The sequence below is a fragment of the Oncorhynchus nerka genome, linkage group LG3 (assembly GCF_034236695.1).
Source record: "Oncorhynchus nerka isolate Pitt River linkage group LG3, Oner_Uvic_2.0, whole genome shotgun sequence".
Lineage (NCBI taxonomy): Eukaryota > Metazoa > Chordata > Actinopteri > Salmoniformes > Salmonidae > Oncorhynchus > Oncorhynchus nerka.
This window is the reverse complement of record NC_088398.1, coordinates 30,267,544-30,287,926: the sequence shown is the minus strand read 5'-3', so window position 1 is coordinate 30,287,926 and position 20,383 is coordinate 30,267,544. Positions and strand designations below refer to the sequence as shown.

The window sequence follows — 20,383 nt, the reverse complement described above, 5'->3', positions numbered from 1 at the left end:
CACAGTGCTTTTAACGTACAATGTTTTCAACTTACATACAACAATTGCATTGTGCATGTTCATTTATACAGTAACTAGTATTCAACATGTCCTCACCTGGGATTTGAACTCCCCACCTCTTGGTTCACAGCATTCCATGAACCATGAGGTTGTGAGTTCAAATTCAGGTGAGAACATGCTGAATAATAATGATTGTATAAATGCACAATGTATGTATTTCAAATATGTATGTTGAAAACATTGCATGTTTAAAGCACTGTGTGTAACTAGCTCCACGGTGTTTTGTTTAGGCAAAAAGAACCATTTCTAGTTGAATGAACATATTTGGCTAAATGTGAAGCAGCGGAATCCGCAGATTCAGTGCCTCCCGACTACAGACCAACTATGAACTTTCCGGTTCAAATCCTCCACCTCGACAACATATTTGTTTTACCCAAATATCACATTCACCAACCTTTGCCGACAGATATTCATTTTTAAATCAGAAGAGATGATCTTTAAACTAATATTTCAGATGGGAGTGATGTGCTTGACTTTAAAGTTCAAACATTCCTATGATTTTATGTTCAGTCCGATTTCCCCCCTGTGCTCACACAGTCTATTTAGACTATTTTGGCAGTGGTGGAAAAGTACCTAATTGTCATACTTGAGTAAAAGTAAAAGATTCCGTAATAGAAAATGACTCAAGTGAAAGTCACCCATTAACATACTACTTGAGTAAAAGTCTAAGAGTATTTGGTTTTAAATATACTTAAGTATCAAAGTAAATGTAATTGCTCAAATATGCTTAAGTATCAAAAGTACAAGTATAAATCATTTTAAATTCCTTATATTAAGCAAAGCAGACTGCACCATTTTCTAGTTATTTATTTATTTACAGATAGCCAGTTGCACACTCCAACACTCTGAAATCATTTACAAACGAAACATGTGTTTAGTGAGGCCACCAGATCAGAGGCCTTTAGGATGACCAGGGATGTTCTCTTGATAAGTGTGTGAATTGGACCATTTTTCTGTCCTGCACCGGCATTCAAAATGTAACGAGTACTTTTGGGTGTCAGGGAAAATGTATGGAGTAAAAAGCACATCATTTTCTTTAGGAATGTAGTGAAGTAAAAGTTGTCAAAAATATACACTGTAAAGTACAGATGCCCCCCAAAAAAGTACTTTAAAGTATTTTTACTTAAGTTCTTTACACCACTGTATATTGGACTCATATTTTCTACTATTCCAAAAACAAGGTATGATGGCATTTACTGTAGTTCTCTAGGTTATTCGCTCTCTGTGATTTTTATAGTTTTGCAGTTGTTCATACCCCCTCTGGGCTTTTATTTTCACAAATGACGTTAGAAGGAACTGAAATGCTTCAGTGCACTTAGAGTTTATGTGAGTGTTTGAATAACACTTCATTCTATCGAAGCATATCAGTAAGATCTCCCTGGATTCTGAATATCTTTCATTTATTTACCACCATGTCTCATGTTTGGGATGTGTCTATTTTTTTCTCTTTTAGAATTCCGAACTGGTTCATCATCCGGTGCAGTCCTTCAATGTTCTGGATCTGGATGATACTGACGGAGCAGACCTCCACTCCCACCTAAAGCTCATGTGGAACACTCTCAGGGATAAAGTGAAGACCAACTGGTTTCTCTATAAGTCCATTACAGGGAATCAGTCTCCACAGGTGACTGACTACCAGAGACAATACAGTATTTATTCTGCGTTCGGTGTCTTCTGTCTATTTGTTAGTTGTCTGCATGGGCTGGGTTAATGATCCTCAATACAGCTCATTGTGTTTTGTGTGTGTTATTTCTGCCATCATGTTTGAGTTTGCTGTTTGTTTGTCTCTTCCAGTTAAGATGGGCAGACATTGCCCTGCAGAACTTCCTGGGGTCAGGACCAGTGGTGGGGGTAGAGCCTCCTGGGATGATGCATAAACTCCGTGACAGTGTGGGCGGAGTCACCAGGTCCTCACCACCTCAAAAAAGGACACAGCTATTGCATGATGTCGCCGTGGACGTCCGAGAGATGCCCCTTACGGATCTTCTCCGAACCAGCAGAGCAACGGCACACAGGGCAGACCGTGGGCAGGGGCAGAGCAGGGGCACCGGCCAGTGAGGGCAAGGGGCACAGTTGAAACATCATCTCTCAGCCCTGGTCCAACAGAGACTGTAAAGAGAACTATGGGATCTGTGTGTTTACATTTGCCTAAATGTGAGAGCGAGAGAAAGACATTTTCTACATTAGCCTTAATAAAGAGGATGAGGTTTATGAATAAAAAAACATTCTCACACTCTTACACAAAACGTTTTTGTTTAGAAAATAAATAATTCTGCACAATTCTCAATAACCACCTCCTGTTTTGACTCTTGCTGCCAAAGTTGTAAAGGTTTATGAAAGCTACATTTGTGTTTTTGTTTTTACTTCATGGAAGTGTGAATTCAGCTCAGGAAATGAATTACATTCTCATTAACTGACTGTGTCATTCTTCATTGGGTTGGACAAACAACAAATGACATTTCAGCTGTCTAATTTCTCCCCGTCCTCCACTGATCTCAAATAACCACATGATAATCCAGATAATAACAATTTGAACGCTCTCGGCCTTTTATCAATTCATTTTTTTTAAATGCACACTGACAAAGAAACAAATAATTGGTTGGCTCATGTCCTCAATGTTTTCAGGACCCAAATTTCCACTTGTAATGGAGGGACACGGTTTTATAGGTACTCGTATAAGACAATACAATCACACATTGGGCATAGAAGAGTGAGATACATTGTTTTATTAAGGCAAGGTCTAACACAACCATCTACACACTTGATAACAGTAACATGACCGTAGGCCTAGCCCGTTTGATTTTAACAAGAGTATCAAAACATTTATCAAAACAAAACAACATGATCAAAAAGTTTATTTCCCAAGATGTTGTTTGTGAACATAAGATCTTTCTCCCAGATTACCATGGTACCGCTGTGAAGTACCTCTGCCGTATTGACACGGCTATATTGATGTTTCAATTAGAATAGCGTTACATAGCGCAGCAGCATGGTAACACAGCATCACCAACCATCTGCTCCGACTCCACGTCTGACGAACGAGGCACGTGGGGCTAATCGAGCCGCACATGAGCGATGGGACCGCGAGATCACGCACACACACGCACACACACACACACACACACACACACACACACACACACACACACACACACACACACACACACACACACACACACACACACACACACACACACACACACACACACACTTACAAAGATATACCATCACCCTCTCACACATACATAGATACATAGACACACTCGGTCTGTCTCACACACACGTGTCCATGCAGAGAAAGAAGGGAGGGAACCGAAGGGAGGCTTCTCACCCTCGAGTTCAGACACCCTATAGGGACAACCTCTGATTCCATCTCTCCCTTTTCGTTTTGATAGGATCACCTAACAGGGTAATAATGCATTGACAGGGAAGAGAGAATCATACCAGATGTGTGTGGAGAATTCTTCAAAAGCGCATCCGACAAAAAGATTTGAAAAGGAAATGCTTTGTGCCAGGTTGGCGTGCTGGGAGGGTATGAAATAATTCAGGGCATTATGCTTGGCATTACTGTCTGCCAACCCTAGAATCAAAGACATGGTCGTGTGGATTACCTCCCTAATCTGTTGATGCTTTTGAGGAGCGATGCAGGTGTTTATGTGCCAGGTTTTTTTGTGTGTGTATTTTCGGGAGAAGTGTTAGGTTGTAAATCTGCGTTAAATGCTTTCTGGGGAATAAGACATGATGAAATGGAGCCAAGAGATCTCACTGGAAGCGTGGCACGCTTTATTTTAAAACAGCATGCTGTTGAGATAGTTGTAATACCGCTGCCAATGTGGAGGAGGAGAATGTAGGCATATACACCACTTGTTGACGTACTTGACAGTTATGGTAGGAGGAAACTACAACTTCTGAACTACTAGGCTACGATCTAACAATTTACCAACTAACAATACCTACTAACATGTTTTTTTGTACAACCAATGCTAAAAATACCTCCGTTTTAAAAGTTTAAATGAACAAGATCAAAACTACATCCATAGCTCTAGGACCAACCCATCTTATTTTCGGGGGTGGTTAGTCTAAAGATCAGCTCATCAGTGGACTTCCAGAGAAGTATACATTGGATAATCCTCCCTTTTTCTCTTCACTGGGGTGGTCTCATCCAGGTTTAAAGAGGGACAGAATACACCTCCCACCACAATAGAGTCGAACCACTGGGGCTCTGCTTGCTGAGGGGTGCAGCTTTAAGCAGGCCTTTGAGGGGCCTAATTGCATTGGAATACAGGAGCCTGAGAGCTTGGCTCTGATCACACCGACATGTGGAGGGCTCGCTCCCCAGCACCTCCAGAGCCATACTTTGCCAAACCCTTCACAATACACACAATTAATACTCTCCATGCTTTCCCTCTCCCTACTCTACCGCTCTTTCTCTTTTCGTCACTCCTTTCTTTCTGTCTTTCTTTCTTTCGTTCTCTCCCTCTCGATCCCTCACTCGTATGCACACACACACACACTATTAATTCTCACGCAACCTGTCAATCCAATTTCCTTTGATACATACACCAATTACAGCATGGACTATATGTAAGAGCTGTAGGGGGGGAAAAATGGGTCAACTTAACACACACCAATCCTTACACAAGTAGCCTATACTACTTGTTGAATAATGTACCGGTATGTAATTACCTTGCAAAAATCGAGTAAGTATATGCAGTTAATTCCTCTCTATATGGTGACATAACCTGACCACTGAAAGGTAGCCACGGTCCAATGCAGTGGGATATTGGTCTGAATATAGCTAAGGTTTTCAAGGACATGTTTCAGTGGTTTTACATATCAGACTGCCTGTTACCTCCATGTTAAATTATGACTGTGTCTATGTCTAAATCCTTTCTATTCATTTCTAACCTATGGCATGAGAATTATAAGCATTGCATTTCCTCCAGTTCAGTACAATTGGAGGAGGGGACAGGAAGTGGTCACAGGCATGTCCTGAATGTTAATATGGTAACACCACATCTACATAATGCAAAGTGAGGGATTCGTCTATGAGGCCAACAGGTCTGTCTTCATCCTAATTATTATAAATTAGGGTTTTCCAGTGACCAAAAAAAAGAAAAGAATACCTACCAATACGTTTTTTTCTCCCGGATGACCATTTGTAAGATTGCTTGCTGAAAGAGTGAGATAGTAGGCTAGATCAAGTGAGATTATGGGTCTTCCTGGTTTAAAGAGCGGTTGTGTACGTTAATAGGCCTACTCTCTAAACGTGAATCAATGGAGTGTGTATGGAACAATTGAAGATTTTAAAAACATCATATATTTAACTAACTCATCATTAGATTTTTCATTACATGAACAATTTATGAAATGTAATTATTTTCCCCCACAGCATTTGAACACAAACGAGTTCTTGTGAAAAATTCGCAGAGGGATACGAGTTGATGTATGGGGAGACAGTTACCTAATTAGACCGTTAAAAATTGAAACTTTACAGCATGCGGGTCATATAATTACTGTTAATTTAACGCTCAGATTCTCCATCGTTAATTTTTATTCCCTTAAATGTTTGGCAGCAGCTCTTGGAGCACAGGAATATATTCTACTGTATGGGAAAGCACACTGCCCCCTCCGATTGAATTACCACGGACCCCGCAGTCCAAATAACAAGACTCGCATCATTTATGCGTTGTTAAGCCATGTAATTGAACGACCCATAGTTTGCATATTACACCATTAAAATAATGTGCTTTGCATTTCTCCCAACACGACTATTTAAGCCTGTGTGGCGATGTGGTAATTCCTTGAATTACAGCCCTAATTACCACAAATGTTCTTTTGATTTGGATGGTTTCAGTGTTACGCCACAATGATGATATAAAACAAATTAATTACTGAACCATGCCTTGAAACTTTTGTGCTTGGACTTTAATCCTTTCATATTTGCACTGTGTGATATGCACAGTCTATTTGATTATGTTTATATTCATATATTAATAAGGATTATTTGCTGCGACATGTCAAGAGAATACTCAGGTCAAACTATTGGTATAATGGATGGATGCACAAATCTGTGGATAATGCCATTCAGTCAACCCGGATTGTTAATCTACACTCTTATGAAAAAAAGTTCTGGATAAAACCGGAAAGGGTTCTATGCTTGCTTCATATATGGCATCCCTTAAGGTTCTATATATAACCGAAATCGGTTCCATATAGAACCCTATATGGAGTCCAAGGGTTCTATATGGAACCAAGTTTGGTTCAGTGAACAAGAACCTTAGAATCTAGAACCTTCAGGTGTGCCATATATGAAGCAAGCGATATAAATAACCCTTTTTGGTTTTATCCAGAACCTTTTTTTGTATATTGAACTAATCAGAAAATTGATTACCAGTAAACTGTTCCACGCTAAATTAAAGATTGTTTCGATTATCCAATAATGGTACCTATTTTAATAGGCCTATATGCCTTTATTATGTGCATTGACGGTTTGCTTGTATAGGGTACCTTTTGATCGTTAGCCTTTTTTAAATATTCGATTGAATTCATATTAGATTTCAATCTATTTTAGTTTCCCCCCCCCAAAAAAAATATTCATACTGTTTTTGAACACGTCCTATTTGTTCTGGCGGTCAATTCCATGCGCCAAAATATGAACATATTTACTCGGGATATTTCAGAGGGCTATTCTATTTGGCCTGCACACTAGACTGATAGGTTAGGCTACTATTAAAGAAGACTCAAGCGGGTAGTTTGGCCTAATATTTGTGACGGAAAATGTGCTTGAATGATGCACAAAAGTTTGAGAATGGAGAAGTGGGGCCAGTTTTAACCCCTTATGTCGTTTGTAGGCCTATCATAACTACTCTACCAGGCATACACAGAAACTCTCTCACTCCTCCCTCCCTCCCTCTCATCCCTTCTCCTTCAACGTTCCCACTAACACCCACTCCCTCCTTTTCTCCCTCCAGCCTTTGTCCCGCCAGAGGGCCCCTTTAAATAGGCCTTTAGATATTCAAGAAGAGGGGGCGAAAGTAGCTGTGACGTGAGCTCTGTTGTTTCATTTACTCCTCTCTATGGCAACCAGCAGTGGTTCGACAAGAATGTCTCTCTTTGGACAATGTCCTATCCTATCCCTGAGCCGCACAGAGAGGAGGAGAGAGAGAGGACAGCAGCTGTGGCGGGTTTGACACCTGCGCACCACGCCACGGATCGAGGCATGATCTCACTAAGCCGCTTGTATGCACTTCTGTCCTTGATGCTTCACTGACTAAACATCAGCCAGTCGACTCCCACTCTAAGAAACATTTTAGCCGTATATTGGCCTAAGTGAGAGAAAAAAATGTATTTTTTTTGTATTACTGACTAGTAATTAGCTGGTTGATAAACTGGATCAGGTTATTTATATCTGGAGTTGAATTGAAAACCTACAGGACGGTGGCTCTCCAGGAACAGGTTTGGAGAGCCCTGTTGTAAGACTACTAGGCCTGCTACGCCTATAGGCCTACAATCTCAAATCATAAATGGAGGCTATGACTAGGCCTATAGACACAGGGTTGGGTAGGTTACTTTCTAAATGTAATCCATTACAGTTACCTGTCCAAAATTGTAATCCAGTAATATAACTTTTGGATGACCCAAACTCAGTAACAATCGGATTACTTACAGTTACTTTCCCTTTCCCATCGAAAGTATTTGGTGTGTCACCATCGTAGTCTCTGACTTGTGGTCAGAGCTCGCCCAGGTGGAACAAACTTAAACTTGCGCTTTTTTTCGAAGATAAATTGAATGTCATTGGAAAACAGAAATGTGTCATAGGGTATTTTTTCGCAAACATCCCTTCTACTTAAAAAAAAACACAGTAAGTAATAGCTTTTTTTAAAGTATCTGTAATCTGATTACAATAGTTTTGCTGTTAACATAACTGATTACAGTTAGTTTTTTGTAATCAGATTACATGATTAGGCTACATGTAATCAGATACTCCCCAACCCTGTATAGACAATATGTGTATAGGCCTACTTCAGACATAAAATATTGATTTCCTTGTACTATTATATAATGTATTTATTACTTATTTTCCCTATATTTTAATCAATTAAGTAGCATATTGAAAGCTAATTGTCCAAAGATCATACTTTTAATGGGTTCGATTTGAAAAGTATACTTAGGCAACACAACACTAGTCTTGCCTATATAACCGAATTCAGCACTGTGCTTAACGCGTTACGTTCACTTCTAAGCCACTGTGGAACGTTTGTTGAGTAGGCGCAATTTAATCACGGTATGCAACTTTGGCTATAGTTAGTTAGTTAGGCCTACAGCTGGAAACACCTAAGCAGATGCAATGCTTATTGAAATATTTGAATGTTGTTCTGTTCCTGTCTCTGTTCCACAGGCCTTTTATGTATCTGCCTTGTCACGCACAACTTTTATAATCTCTTACCGTCATTGTTTGACATTATTGTGGTGGTCCAACTTTTTTGTTCTATTTGTAGACGTTTTATATTCGTGTAGGTCTCCATAATCCAAACATGTTCAACTTGGTATTTACAAATGACATCAACGAATTTTCTACTAAACCTAAACCAAATAAAATAGTGCCCAAACGAATATCTGAAAACTCGTACTATTTCAGACCCGATTTTCATAGGTCTGAGGTGGAAGCGTTTCACACACACACACACACACACACACACACACACACACACACACACACACACACACACACACACACACACACACACACACACACACACACACACACAGAGTCCTAAACAACAATGACATCATAGCCAATGAACAGCGTGCCCATAGTTGTACATTATGCACTCCGGTTTTAAATGCATACTCCAACTATTAAACAGTCTATTATCACAAATGGCGTTTAAAATACAAGACTGCTATGTCTAGCTTCTGATGTAAACAATTTGAGTCATAAGTAACCTATTACTGAACGTTTATATTTTAAGGTTTACACCTTCATATGGCGCCAAGACTAGTTTGATTCTAAAAGTTTATTGTGCTTAGCCTTATATTTGTATTGTCATACGATTACATCCCAGTATTGTAGAGCACGTGTAATGCAGAGGGAAATGGCATTATATCACCGACATTGTATACAAACAGATCACGTAACACATGCCCAATTTGTAAGTCGCTCTGGATAAGAGCGTCTGCTAAATGACTTAAATGTAAATGTAATGCACACGCAAAGTACTGTCAGTGGCACAAAGCATGTATCTATACAGGTTCACAGTAAAACATGTTTTCATTCCCTGCATTTTTGGCCATAAAAAAATAATTATGCCCTACAATCATTTCCATCATGCAACCAGCACTGATCCTCGCAATAAGTCTCAGTTACTCTCATTCGGCTATTCAATATCAAGGAATCCATATCCTATCTCATAGTATAAGCCTAGTAACACAATAAATACATAACACATGTAACTGCAACTATCCGCCTATTACCTCAAACAAAACTTTATCCTTGAAGAAAAAAAAGTTTTCGCCACAATCACTGAACGACCAAAATATGAAAATGCCCACACAGTTATTATAAGTATTAATAACATTTCATGTCTAAAAAAAAAAGTTATGTAAATACAATAAATACAAACACAATTTACTACAAATAAATAGGAGGAAATCTATAACCGTACTCAAATGGACATTTCACAAAAACATTTGAAGCATGCATCACTCGAATGATCTGCAATCACGATATTCATATATTGGTTTAAAACATTATCGTATTAATTTGAGTAAATTCCTTACAGTTCCATTTGAAACCTCGGCCAGTGCCTATCCCCTCTCTCCGTTTTCCATGCCGCACTCGGTCTCTCACGTTTCAGAGGTGCCGCAGCAGAACTCGCAGTTCTCTAGAAATAGGTAGTGTTTGTTGAGACTCTCTAACGTCCAATGAGTGGGCTGTTGCCAGTAGCAACCACGTCCATCAGCCATTTCTGTCCAATGAACAGCGGGACGAGGCGGAGTGCAGGTGCGCGCCGCTGTGTCCACTTGGCAGAGTGCCTGGGAGACGCCTGTGGCAAAACAGTAACTGTCAAATGCAAGGTTCCTTTAATAAGAGCGATCAGTCCGGCTCCGAGAGTCATGGCGACCACAGCGTCTAATCATTACAATATCCTCACCTCCAGCGCATCCATTGTGCACTCGGAGCCCGGGAGCATGCAGCAAGCATCGGCGTACAGGGACGCGCAGACCCTGTTGCAGAGTGACTACTCATTGCAGAGCAACAGTCACCCGCTCAGCCACGCGCACCAGTGGATAACGGCACTGTCGCACGGAGAGGGAGCTCCGTGGTCAACCAGTCCGCTCGGCGAGCAGGACATCAAACCCGCGGTGCAGGGCACCAGAGACGAGATGCACAGTTCCAATAACCTGCAGCACCAGCACCAGCCGCGACCGCCCCACCTGGTGCACCAGTCACATGGGAACCACCACGACGCCCGAGCGTGGAGAACTACCGCAGCCCACATACCCAGCATGGCAACATCCAATGGCCAGAGCCTTATTTATTCACAGCCCGGATTCGGCGTCAACGGCCTGATTCCAGGCAGCGGACAGGGAATGCACCACCACAACCTAAGAGATGCACACGAAGACCACCACAGCCCGCATCTCAGCGACCACGGCCACCAGGCGTCCCAGCACCAGCAACAGAGTCACCATGACCATTCGGACGAGGATACACCGACCTCCGACGACTTGGAGCAGTTCGCCAAGCAGTTTAAGCAGCGGAGGATCAAGCTGGGCTTCACTCAAGCTGACGTCGGACTCGCCTTGGGAACGCTGTATGGAAATGTGTTTTCCCAAACCACTATTTGCAGGTTCGAGGCCCTGCAGCTCAGCTTCAAAAACATGTGTAAACTCAAGCCTTTGTTGAACAAGTGGTTGGAAGAAGCGGATTCCACCTCGGGCAGCCCAACCAGCTTGGACAAAATCGCTGCACAAGGGAGGAAAAGGAAAAAACGGACCTCTATCGAGGTAAGCGTAAAAGGGGCGTTGGAGACCCATTTCTTGAAGTGTCCTAAACCCGCAGCGGCGGAAATTACTTCCCTGGCGGACGGTCTACAGCTGGAGAAAGAGGTGGTGAGGGTTTGGTTTTGTAACAGGAGACAGAAAGAGAAACGGATGACTCCTCCCGGTGGACCGCTTCCTGGAACCGAGGATGTGTATGGGGACACACCGCCACATCATGGAGTCCAAACACCGGTTCAATGAACAATAACGGACCACTATTAGACTTTTCCTGATTTTGTTTGTCTTGAAAATGATATATAATTCACTGGACTATGAGCGATAGTGGGTGTTTTATGTATAATAGCCTAGCCTATGGCATGAGTAGGCTACTTACACAATATCTGCATTGAATACCATTCAAAACCCGAATATCATTAGCGATGGAGTGGAAATTTTCTTCAAGAGCTAAGCGAACACATGTTCGAGGATATGCCTAGCACTGTGACTCAACGCAGTTTCAAAGGTGTAGCCCTATTGTGAAAAATATTTCGCGTAAAGGAAATTATCGTTAAAAACTAGCCTCGAGATTCATAGCTAAAATGGTTTACATTCTCGCCTTTTGTGGTGTATTCAACACATGGCGCTGCGCAATCATCATGGTTTTGTTCTGGACGTGTGGGTCCGACAAGAAAAGTCATGAGAGCTGCATTCGACAAAACATAGCCTAAACGCCATTTCTCTGTCCCAGACAAGCAGCTGGGGGTTGAGCATCGGCTGAGCAATGTGTGAGGGTTGATCATCCGTCAGTCATCTTTTTCCAGTTAGTTTTGACATTCAACATTGCTTTGAGGCGTTTAGGCAAATGATTATGTGCGAAAGCGTTATTATTTTAGCCTGTTACCTGTTATATCCCTATTATTATTATTGTTGTTGTTGTTGTCAAGAGCAGTTCGAATGAGCTCCTTGAATAATTGATACCACATAAGTCGTATGGTTTTAATATTTCGTTTGGACGCACACAGGAGCACATCATCCTTCTCGTTCTCTCAATGATATCAGCACGTGTGGATCAAACACAAAAGGCTGCCAACACTGAGCTCCGCTCCACGCCACGCGGCCAGCAGCTAGCAGTCAGGTCACGGAAGGGCTACGTGGCGATGGAAACCTGGCACTTTTCTAGAGCAAGATATATCACCAAGTTTCACAGAACATTGTGATCAATTTTGTAAATATTGTATAACTAAACAGTCACGGCTTAGTTCCTTCTCACTGGGGCACTTTTTTTCTTTCGGTGTTTTCAAAACAAAAACAGGTTTTAGCTGTTTATTTTTTTATTCCAAATGGTTTTGACACAATTTTTAGGTTTCAATAGCCTACCTTGTATTTTTATTTAAAGTTATTTGTAGCTGAAATTATGCTTGTTGTTTGCAGTGTAATGTGTTTGAGAAGCATTTTATGTTCAATTCAGAGGGATTTCATTGATGTGAGTTCAATTGGATTGGCAGAATTGACTTCACATGTTGTCCTGACATTGGCTTTCAATAATGTCCACCTGACATTATATTTTTGAATCAAATATATGCTTTAAGTAATTATGGTCTAATTGATTGGCAACTAAATAATTAATCAGCCCACAGATTGGCAAAAGAAGGCGATATGCTCGCTGAAATATATTTTATTTAAAAGATGTATAATTCCTTTACAAAAGGAAATAGATATTTAAGTGTTCTACATTTTATATCAACTTTTAAAAACAACGTGGACCCTTTGTCAAAAACAAGTCACCTGACATCACATATCATGAAAATAATAATAAGAATAATATATTATTATTATTTTATTATTTATCATAGGGTGAGGATTTTATTTGATCCTTGCCACCTTTCTTTTGTTTTGGTATCATTGCGATATGGGAATAATGATCAAATACGTTAATTTTATAATTTTGTTATTGAGATTGTAATTTATTCTATAATGACTTTTATAGATGACAAAGTACAATAGATATATAAATGGCATCGAAAAGGCTTATGGAATATAGGCTAGTCAGAAAGGGGGAGAGATAGTATTTTTTATTTCAGGGGGATTGCCATAGCCTATACCGTCAATGCTACGTGTATATACATGTTTTATGATAACCATATGGCTTGTTCTCCGTAGCTTTGTTTCATTTTATGCAAATTATATCCAGGGACTTGTGTTCTTCTCATTTACTTTTGTTTTTTTAAAGAAAAAAGTTAATGGTATTGATCGTATTTCTTCTGTAGCTTGAATTAATCGACCAATCACACAATTCTCTGATAATCAAACTGTGGGATGTACAAATTCGATGTTTTGTTTTGGTTTTGTTTATTGTTTTTTTCCCCGCGTTTGTCACATTCACTTTTAATTCATCTGGATAAACCTGGGGGTTAAACACGCAGATGGTGATGTGTAGGTAATATTTCATCACTTGATATCACATGAACAAAGACTTGCACATTTTTAAATAATGGGGTTGATATTAAAAAGCTTTTTTCAATGTCGAGATCTAATGTATTTTTATTTAAAGCTGCATAGAACATGGTCTTTCTGGCTATTTCCCACAATCTTTTTTTAATTGTATTCTCATCAAAGGTCTTTACGTGGTAATCACGTCATGATGACGAATTTGGTTCATTTTGAGTTTCGCAAGAAGAGAGGCATCGAATTGGTTACTACCAGTTTGAAATTTAGAACAATTACAAGATTGAAATGTTTATCAGTTCATGGCCATGGCGCATTGTATTATGCCAACCAAATGCTAAAACCAGATTAATGCAAGTTACCGTTTCACGACAGCTATGCCATTTCTGTGCATTCGTTCATATTTACTGACTAGATAAAAATATTTAATATGAGCAAATGGGTGGTGAGCCTCGGCTATAGGGAAAATATAGGCAAAAGGCCTATTTCGTTTCTGCTCTCTCAACAGCGTGCGGTCTTTTGTAGGCTAAATGTAGGCCTACATTCCACAGGTCAAATGGACCACAACACCATTGAGCCCTGTGGACGTGTCGATTAGTGTCAATGAATCCATTCGAACATGGGTTCAAAAGAATAGGGCCAACAACTGCCCTCTATCGATCACAACCATAGACTTAGATAGACATGGCATCATTGTATCGGTCCTTATTATGGCGTCCGTGAGCGCATGGGCAGCGTTATTGGCAGCCCATTGAGGACTCCTCCATTTTGAAGTAGTCCATTTTCTTCTTCTACTACTTTTATGACCTGGCAAACAAACTGGAAGGGGGCATACTGCCATCTGTAGTGTGTTGTTTGAACATGTATGAAGCCAAGGTTTGTGATTTACTGCCAATGTTAGCTCATTACTATAATTCATTGGCTTATTCCTCCTGATGACCAGGATAGAATCACGTGGACTACTTCAAAATGGTGAAAGTCCTCATTGGCGCTGTACATGCTAAAACAAGCTCTTATTCCACAACTGATGATGGATCAGCCCCTATAGGGCCGGCTTATTTTAAATGCTTAGGCCTACCCTATAATAATGGACTTAAAAAGATTTGGCAAATCATTCCGCACGTTGTTAGATATCATGAAATATATTGAGGCAAAAAGTACAGGCAGTAGCCTAGAATTAACTAAATATAATCTAGATTTGAGAGACCTCTATTTAACTCTGTGGTCACAACCCAGACAAGGGCATGGCTCTCCGAGCCTTCGTAGCGTTAAGATCCTCTTTAGAATAATCTTATGATGTATAGTAGCCGAGCTTTTCCCAAAACCATCATTACTCAAGTTGCACAAAATAACGCTCGTTATTTATTGACGGCCTCAGACCACACGTAGAACATCTAAGGGAGTCGTTAGATGCTTTTTTGCCGTCACTTTATACGCAATCTCCGTTTAACACTTAATCAAGAGGTTCGTCGGTCTGTCTGGGACTGCGGATAAGTTCAGAACGCAGTCGACTACAAATAGGCTTGCTTGTGTCTTTGCATTTGTTACAAACAAACGAATAATACAACGATGCGTGCTTCAATTGAAAACCGAGATGACTGCAAAATATAGGCTACGCTATAGGCTTCGTGGGCCTATATTTAAATCACATTGAAATCAATTTGATGTTCATTCAATTGAATTATATTTGGCTAATTCTAGGCTATTGTCTGTACTTCTTGCCTCAATATATTTCACGATATCGAACAACATGTGCGGAATGATGCGCCAAATCTTGATTTAGTGCATTATTATAGGGTAGGCCTAAGCATTTAGAATAAGTCGCTTCAATATTTGCAGCCAAAGCTGGTCATATCTATAGGAGCTGATCCATCGTCAGTATTGTAGATTAATTATAGTGCTATGGTAATATTTGAAAGTTGATCAGAGAGCAGCCCCACTGAGCACAGTCGTCAATTCAACGTCTATTCCACCATTTCATTGAAATGACGTGGAAACAACGTTTATTCAACCAGTATGCCCAGTGGGGCGTTGCTTCTCTTTCGACACAAATGGTCTGACGACGAACTACTCTACGTGCTTGTTGGGAAAAAGTAAATAACAATGCATCTGGTATGATCGTAGTACTTACGTTACATCACAACATCATGTTTATCTTGACCGGATGAAACATTTTGGGGGATAATATAATCCCAACATTTTTTAACCTTTATTTAACTAGGCAAGTAATTTAAGAACAAATTCTTATTTACAATGACGGCCTACCCCGGGCCAAATCCGGACGACGCTGGGCCAATTATGCGCCCCGCAATGGGACTCCCAATCACGGCCGGATGTAAATGCAGCCTGGATTCGAACCAGGTACTGCAGTGACGCCTCTTGCACTGAGATGCAGTGTCTTAGACCACTACTCGGGAGCCCAATAAGTCAAAGCAAAATGCCATATTGTATTGCATAATTTATAAACATTGAATACACGTGGATGTCCCTTATTTTACCCATTTTGTTTACATGCGATCATATGATGATAATCTGAGCCAATCATACTTATCAGCCTTTCTACCGACACAAACACTCGATGCTTCACAAGTTCAATAACGTTTTGATGTGAAAGGGTGGAAGGCATATTATCGATGGTTTGAAAGTGTTAATGTGACCGGATCTAATGGAATTTCATTAGTCTTGATATCGATCGGTAGGCCTAGGCTACTAACGGTAATGACATGATAAAGCAAATATATGCGTTCAACAGCAAGGAGCGTTTATTTAAGGCGAAGAAGCATAGCTTTCCTCCTTCGCCTGTACGGCGATGCTGTATATCCTAATACCTTTATGGTTAGATGACTCCTTAGTGCCAATCTACCATTAACACCTGATTGATACATTTGGATGGATTTGGCTGCCTCAAAGACTCCCTACGAAAGAAGACATATCAATATGAGAACTGCAGAGCTTGGTCTAACATGCCTTCTTCCATAGGGGCTTTCTTTTGGGAACTTGTGGAAATTGCATATCCTAGCCTACATTACACATTTGTAGGCCTATGAACATTTACTGTTATTGCAGAGTGTCATTCTTTTTGAATTGTTATAAATTTTTACATAGCCTTGGTTTGTTTACTGAGCATCTTTGCATATAACAGTAACATGTTATATTTGAATAGAACTAAATATTCCAAAGGAATGTGTGCAGGAGCCCACAATGCCATTTCAATGTTTTGCATAAAATGCACCGGCCTCTGATCTATCTCGACCCTTACAGAAGCAACGCCTAATTATATATATATATATATATATATATATATATATATATATATATATATATATTATATATATTCATTCGTTCACTTGCAGATGTAATTAATACTGCGACATGTTAATTACACCTTCCTCTTTATTTAGTTTGCTTGAAATTTCCCATTAGGCTCGCGCGGTACACGGTTCTGCTTGGTGCTTATCCGCTACACGCAGCTCAAGTTGCGCAACGTCAATCCTCTGGTGCCATCTAGCGAGTCCTTGGCTGAATAATAGCATAAAAGAGGGGGCAGTTTAGTGTAGCCTAGGCCGACACATGGAACACATTCTTTCTTAGAACTTCTTAAATTGATAGGGACATGGGTTTACAGCTTGCCTACTGCTCATTTCATTCTTAAGACATGCTTTCATAATTTCCAATCATTGGTCAATTGACAAACTCAACAATTTAAGGCACCTTCTCATCAGGCTAACATAGCTGGTCTTTCGTGGTGGGATCCTGTTCAGTAGGCCACTTAACATTCATTATGTAGCCTAGGCCGATTTATAATGTATTATAGGCCTCATAATAATAATCAAATTAAGCAATCTTAGTGCTCTATTTAATCATACCTACTTTAGCTGACATTTGCATAGAGGTTGTTTTGGCGGTGTGGGACAGGTGTGGCTTCATGAAAATGATCAAGAACAACTGCTCACCAAATTGACAGCTCCAACGCAGTTGTATCTCAGACACCTCCAAAACATCAGCTATGTGTGTGTTGGCTATTGTTGGTTAGTGCTTGATCTGATTGAATCTAGGCCGTAAGTTAAACACACTTTAAATTGTATGTGATTACTTACCACTGCCACCAAAAATAGAATAGCAAATAGCAAAAACACTGAGCAGATGTCTTTTCATATTTAGCAATAGGATATTATACACATACATACATACATACATACATACATACATACATACAGTGGGGCAAAAAATAATTGTCAGCCACCAATTGTGCAAGTTCTCCCACTTAAAAAGATGAGAGAGGCCTGTAATTTTCATCATAGGTACACTTTAACTATGATAGACAAAATGAGAAGATAAAAAATCAGAAAATCACATTGTAGGATTTTTTATGAATTTATTGACAAATTATGGTGGAAAATAAGTATTCACGCTTTTCAGGTCTGCCCACAGTTTCTATAGGATTGAGGTCAGGTCTTTGTGATGGCCAATCCAATACCTTGACTTTGTTGTCCTTAAGCCAAATTTGTCTCAACTTTGGAAGTATGCTTGGGGTCATTGTCCATTTGGAAGCCTCATTTGCAACCGAGCTTTAACTTTATGACCGATGTCTTGAGATGTTGCTTCAATATATCCACCTAGTTCTCCTCCCTCATGATTTCATCTATTTTGTGAAGTGCACCAGTCCCTCCTGCAGCAAAGCACCCCCACAACATGATGCTGCCACCCCCGTGCTTCACTGTTGGGATGGTGTTCTTCAGCTTGCAAGCCTCCCTCTACCAAAGTATGTTAATCTCTAGGAGACAGAACGCATCTCCTCCCTGAGCGGTCTGATGGCTGCGTGGTCCCATGGTGTTTGTACAGATGACTGTGGTACCTTCAGGCGTTTGGAAATTGCTCCCAATGATGAAGCAGACTTGGAGGTCTACAATGTATTTTATTTTTTTCAGAGGTCTTGGCTGATTTCTTTTGATTTTCCCATGATGTCAAGCAAAGAGGCACTGAGTTTGAAGGTAGTCCTTGAAATACATCCACAGGTAAACCCCCAATTGACTCAAATTATGTCAGTTAGCCTTTCAGAAGCTTCTAAAGCCATGACATCATTTTCTGGAATTTTCCAAGCTGTTTAAAGGCACAGTCAACTTAGTGTATGTAAACTTCTGACCCACTGGAATTGTGATACAGTGAATCATAAGTGAAATAATCTGTCTGTAAACAATTGTTGGACAAATTACTCGTGTCATGCACAATGTAGATGTCCTAACCGACTTGCCAAAACTATAGGTTGTTAACAAGAAATTTGTGGTGTGGTTGAAAAACGAGTTTCAATACTCTAACCTAAGTGTATGTAAACTTCTGACTTCAACTGTATGTGAGAATGCTGTTCATCGTAGTGCCCACAAACACCATAGTCCCCACAAAGCTCATCACTAAGCTAAGGACCCTGGGACTAAAAACCTCCTTCTACAACTGGATCCTGGACTTCCTGACTAGCTGCCCTCAGGTGGTAAGGATAGGCAACAACACATATGTCACGCTAATCCCTCAGGGGTGAGTGCTTAGTCCCCTCCTGTACTCCCTGTCCACCCACGACCGCATGGTCAAGCAGGACTCCAACACCATCATTAAGTTTGCTGACGACGAAACAGTGATAGGTAGGCCTGATCACCGACAACGATGAGGCAGCCTATAGGGAGGAGGTCAGAGACCTGGCAGTAACAACCTCTCCCTCAACGTAAGCAAGACAAAGGAGCTGTTCGTGGACTACAGGAAAAGGAGGGCCAAACAGGCCCCATTAACATCGACAGGGCTGTTAGTGGAGCGGGTCGAGTTTCAAGTTCCAAACACACCAAGACAGTTTTTAAGTCACAACAACACCTTTTCCCCCTCAGGAGACTGAAAAGATTTGGTATAGGTCCCCAGATCCTCAAAAAGTTCTACAGCTGCACGAACCTGACTGGTTGCATCACCGCCTGGTATGGCAACTGCTCAGCATCTGACAGTAAGGCGCTACAGAGGGTAGTGTCTACGGCCCAGTACATCACTGGGGCCCAGCTTCCTGCCATCCAGGACCTATATACTAGGTGGTGTCAAAGGAAGGCCCCAAAAATTGTCAAAGACTCCAGTCACCCAAGTCATAGAATGTTCTCTTTGCTACCTCACGGCAAGCGGTACCTGAGTGTCAAGTCTAGGTCCAAAAGGCTCCTTAACAGCTTCAACCCCCAAGCCATCAGACTGCTGAACAATTAATCAATGACCCCCTCCCCCCCAACACCCCTTTGTTTTTATGCTGCTGCTACTCTCTGTTTATTATCTACGGATAGTCACTTTACAAATGACCTCGACTAACCTGTACCCCCACACATTGACTCGGTACCGGTAGCCCCTGTATATAGCCTCGTTATTGTTATGTCGTTTTCTTGTGTTACTTTTTGATTACATTTTTTACTTTAGTTTATTTAGTAAATATTTTCTTAACTCTATTTCTTAAATTGCATTGCTGGTTAAGGGCTTGTGAGTAAATATTTCACAGTAAGGTCTACACCTGTTGTATTCTGCGCCTGTGACAAATACAATTTGATTTGAAATATAAGGAAATCAGTCAAATTACATAAATTAATTTGGCCCTAATCTATGTCATAGGCCCACCGAGTGGGGAGCCAAGTCCAGCCAATCAAAATGAGTCTTTCCCCTACAAAAGAGTTTTATTACAGACAGAAATACTCTTCAGTGTCATTAGCTGTCCGGGTTGCTGGTCTCAGATGATCCCGCCAGGTGAAGAACCCGGATGTGGAGGTCCTGGGCTGGCGTGGTTACATGTGGTCTGTGTTTGTGAGGCCAGTTGGATGTACTGCCAGATTCTCTAAAACAACGTTGGAGGCAGCTTATGGTAGAGAAATGAACATTAGAT

General features: G+C 40.7%; 2 protein-coding genes across 2 annotated transcripts in view; both read left to right on the top strand.

The window, feature by feature from the left end:
• The window catches only part of LOC115114274 (PC3-like endoprotease variant B), a 151,309-nt gene extending 148,922 nt beyond the window's left edge, over positions 1-2,387 (top strand). Inside the window, exons 19-20 of the mRNA XM_065006131.1 lie at positions 1,514-1,684; positions 1,855-2,387. Coding sequence (XP_064862203.1) covers positions 1,514-1,684; positions 1,855-2,118 — 435 coding nt within the window. The 3' untranslated portion in view covers positions 2,119-2,387. The remainder of the gene's footprint in view (positions 1-1,513; positions 1,685-1,854) is intronic.
• Positions 2,388-9,966: 7,579 nt separating this feature from the next.
• Positions 9,967-13,552, top strand: pou3f2b (POU class 3 homeobox 2b). Its single transcript, XM_029629413.2, has one exon. It carries the CDS (start codon positions 9,988-9,990, stop codon positions 11,308-11,310), a length of 1,323 nt encoding a protein of 440 aa, XP_029485273.2. The 5' UTR covers positions 9,967-9,987; the 3' UTR covers positions 11,311-13,552.
• The last annotated feature ends 6,831 nt before the right edge of the window (positions 13,553-20,383 follow it).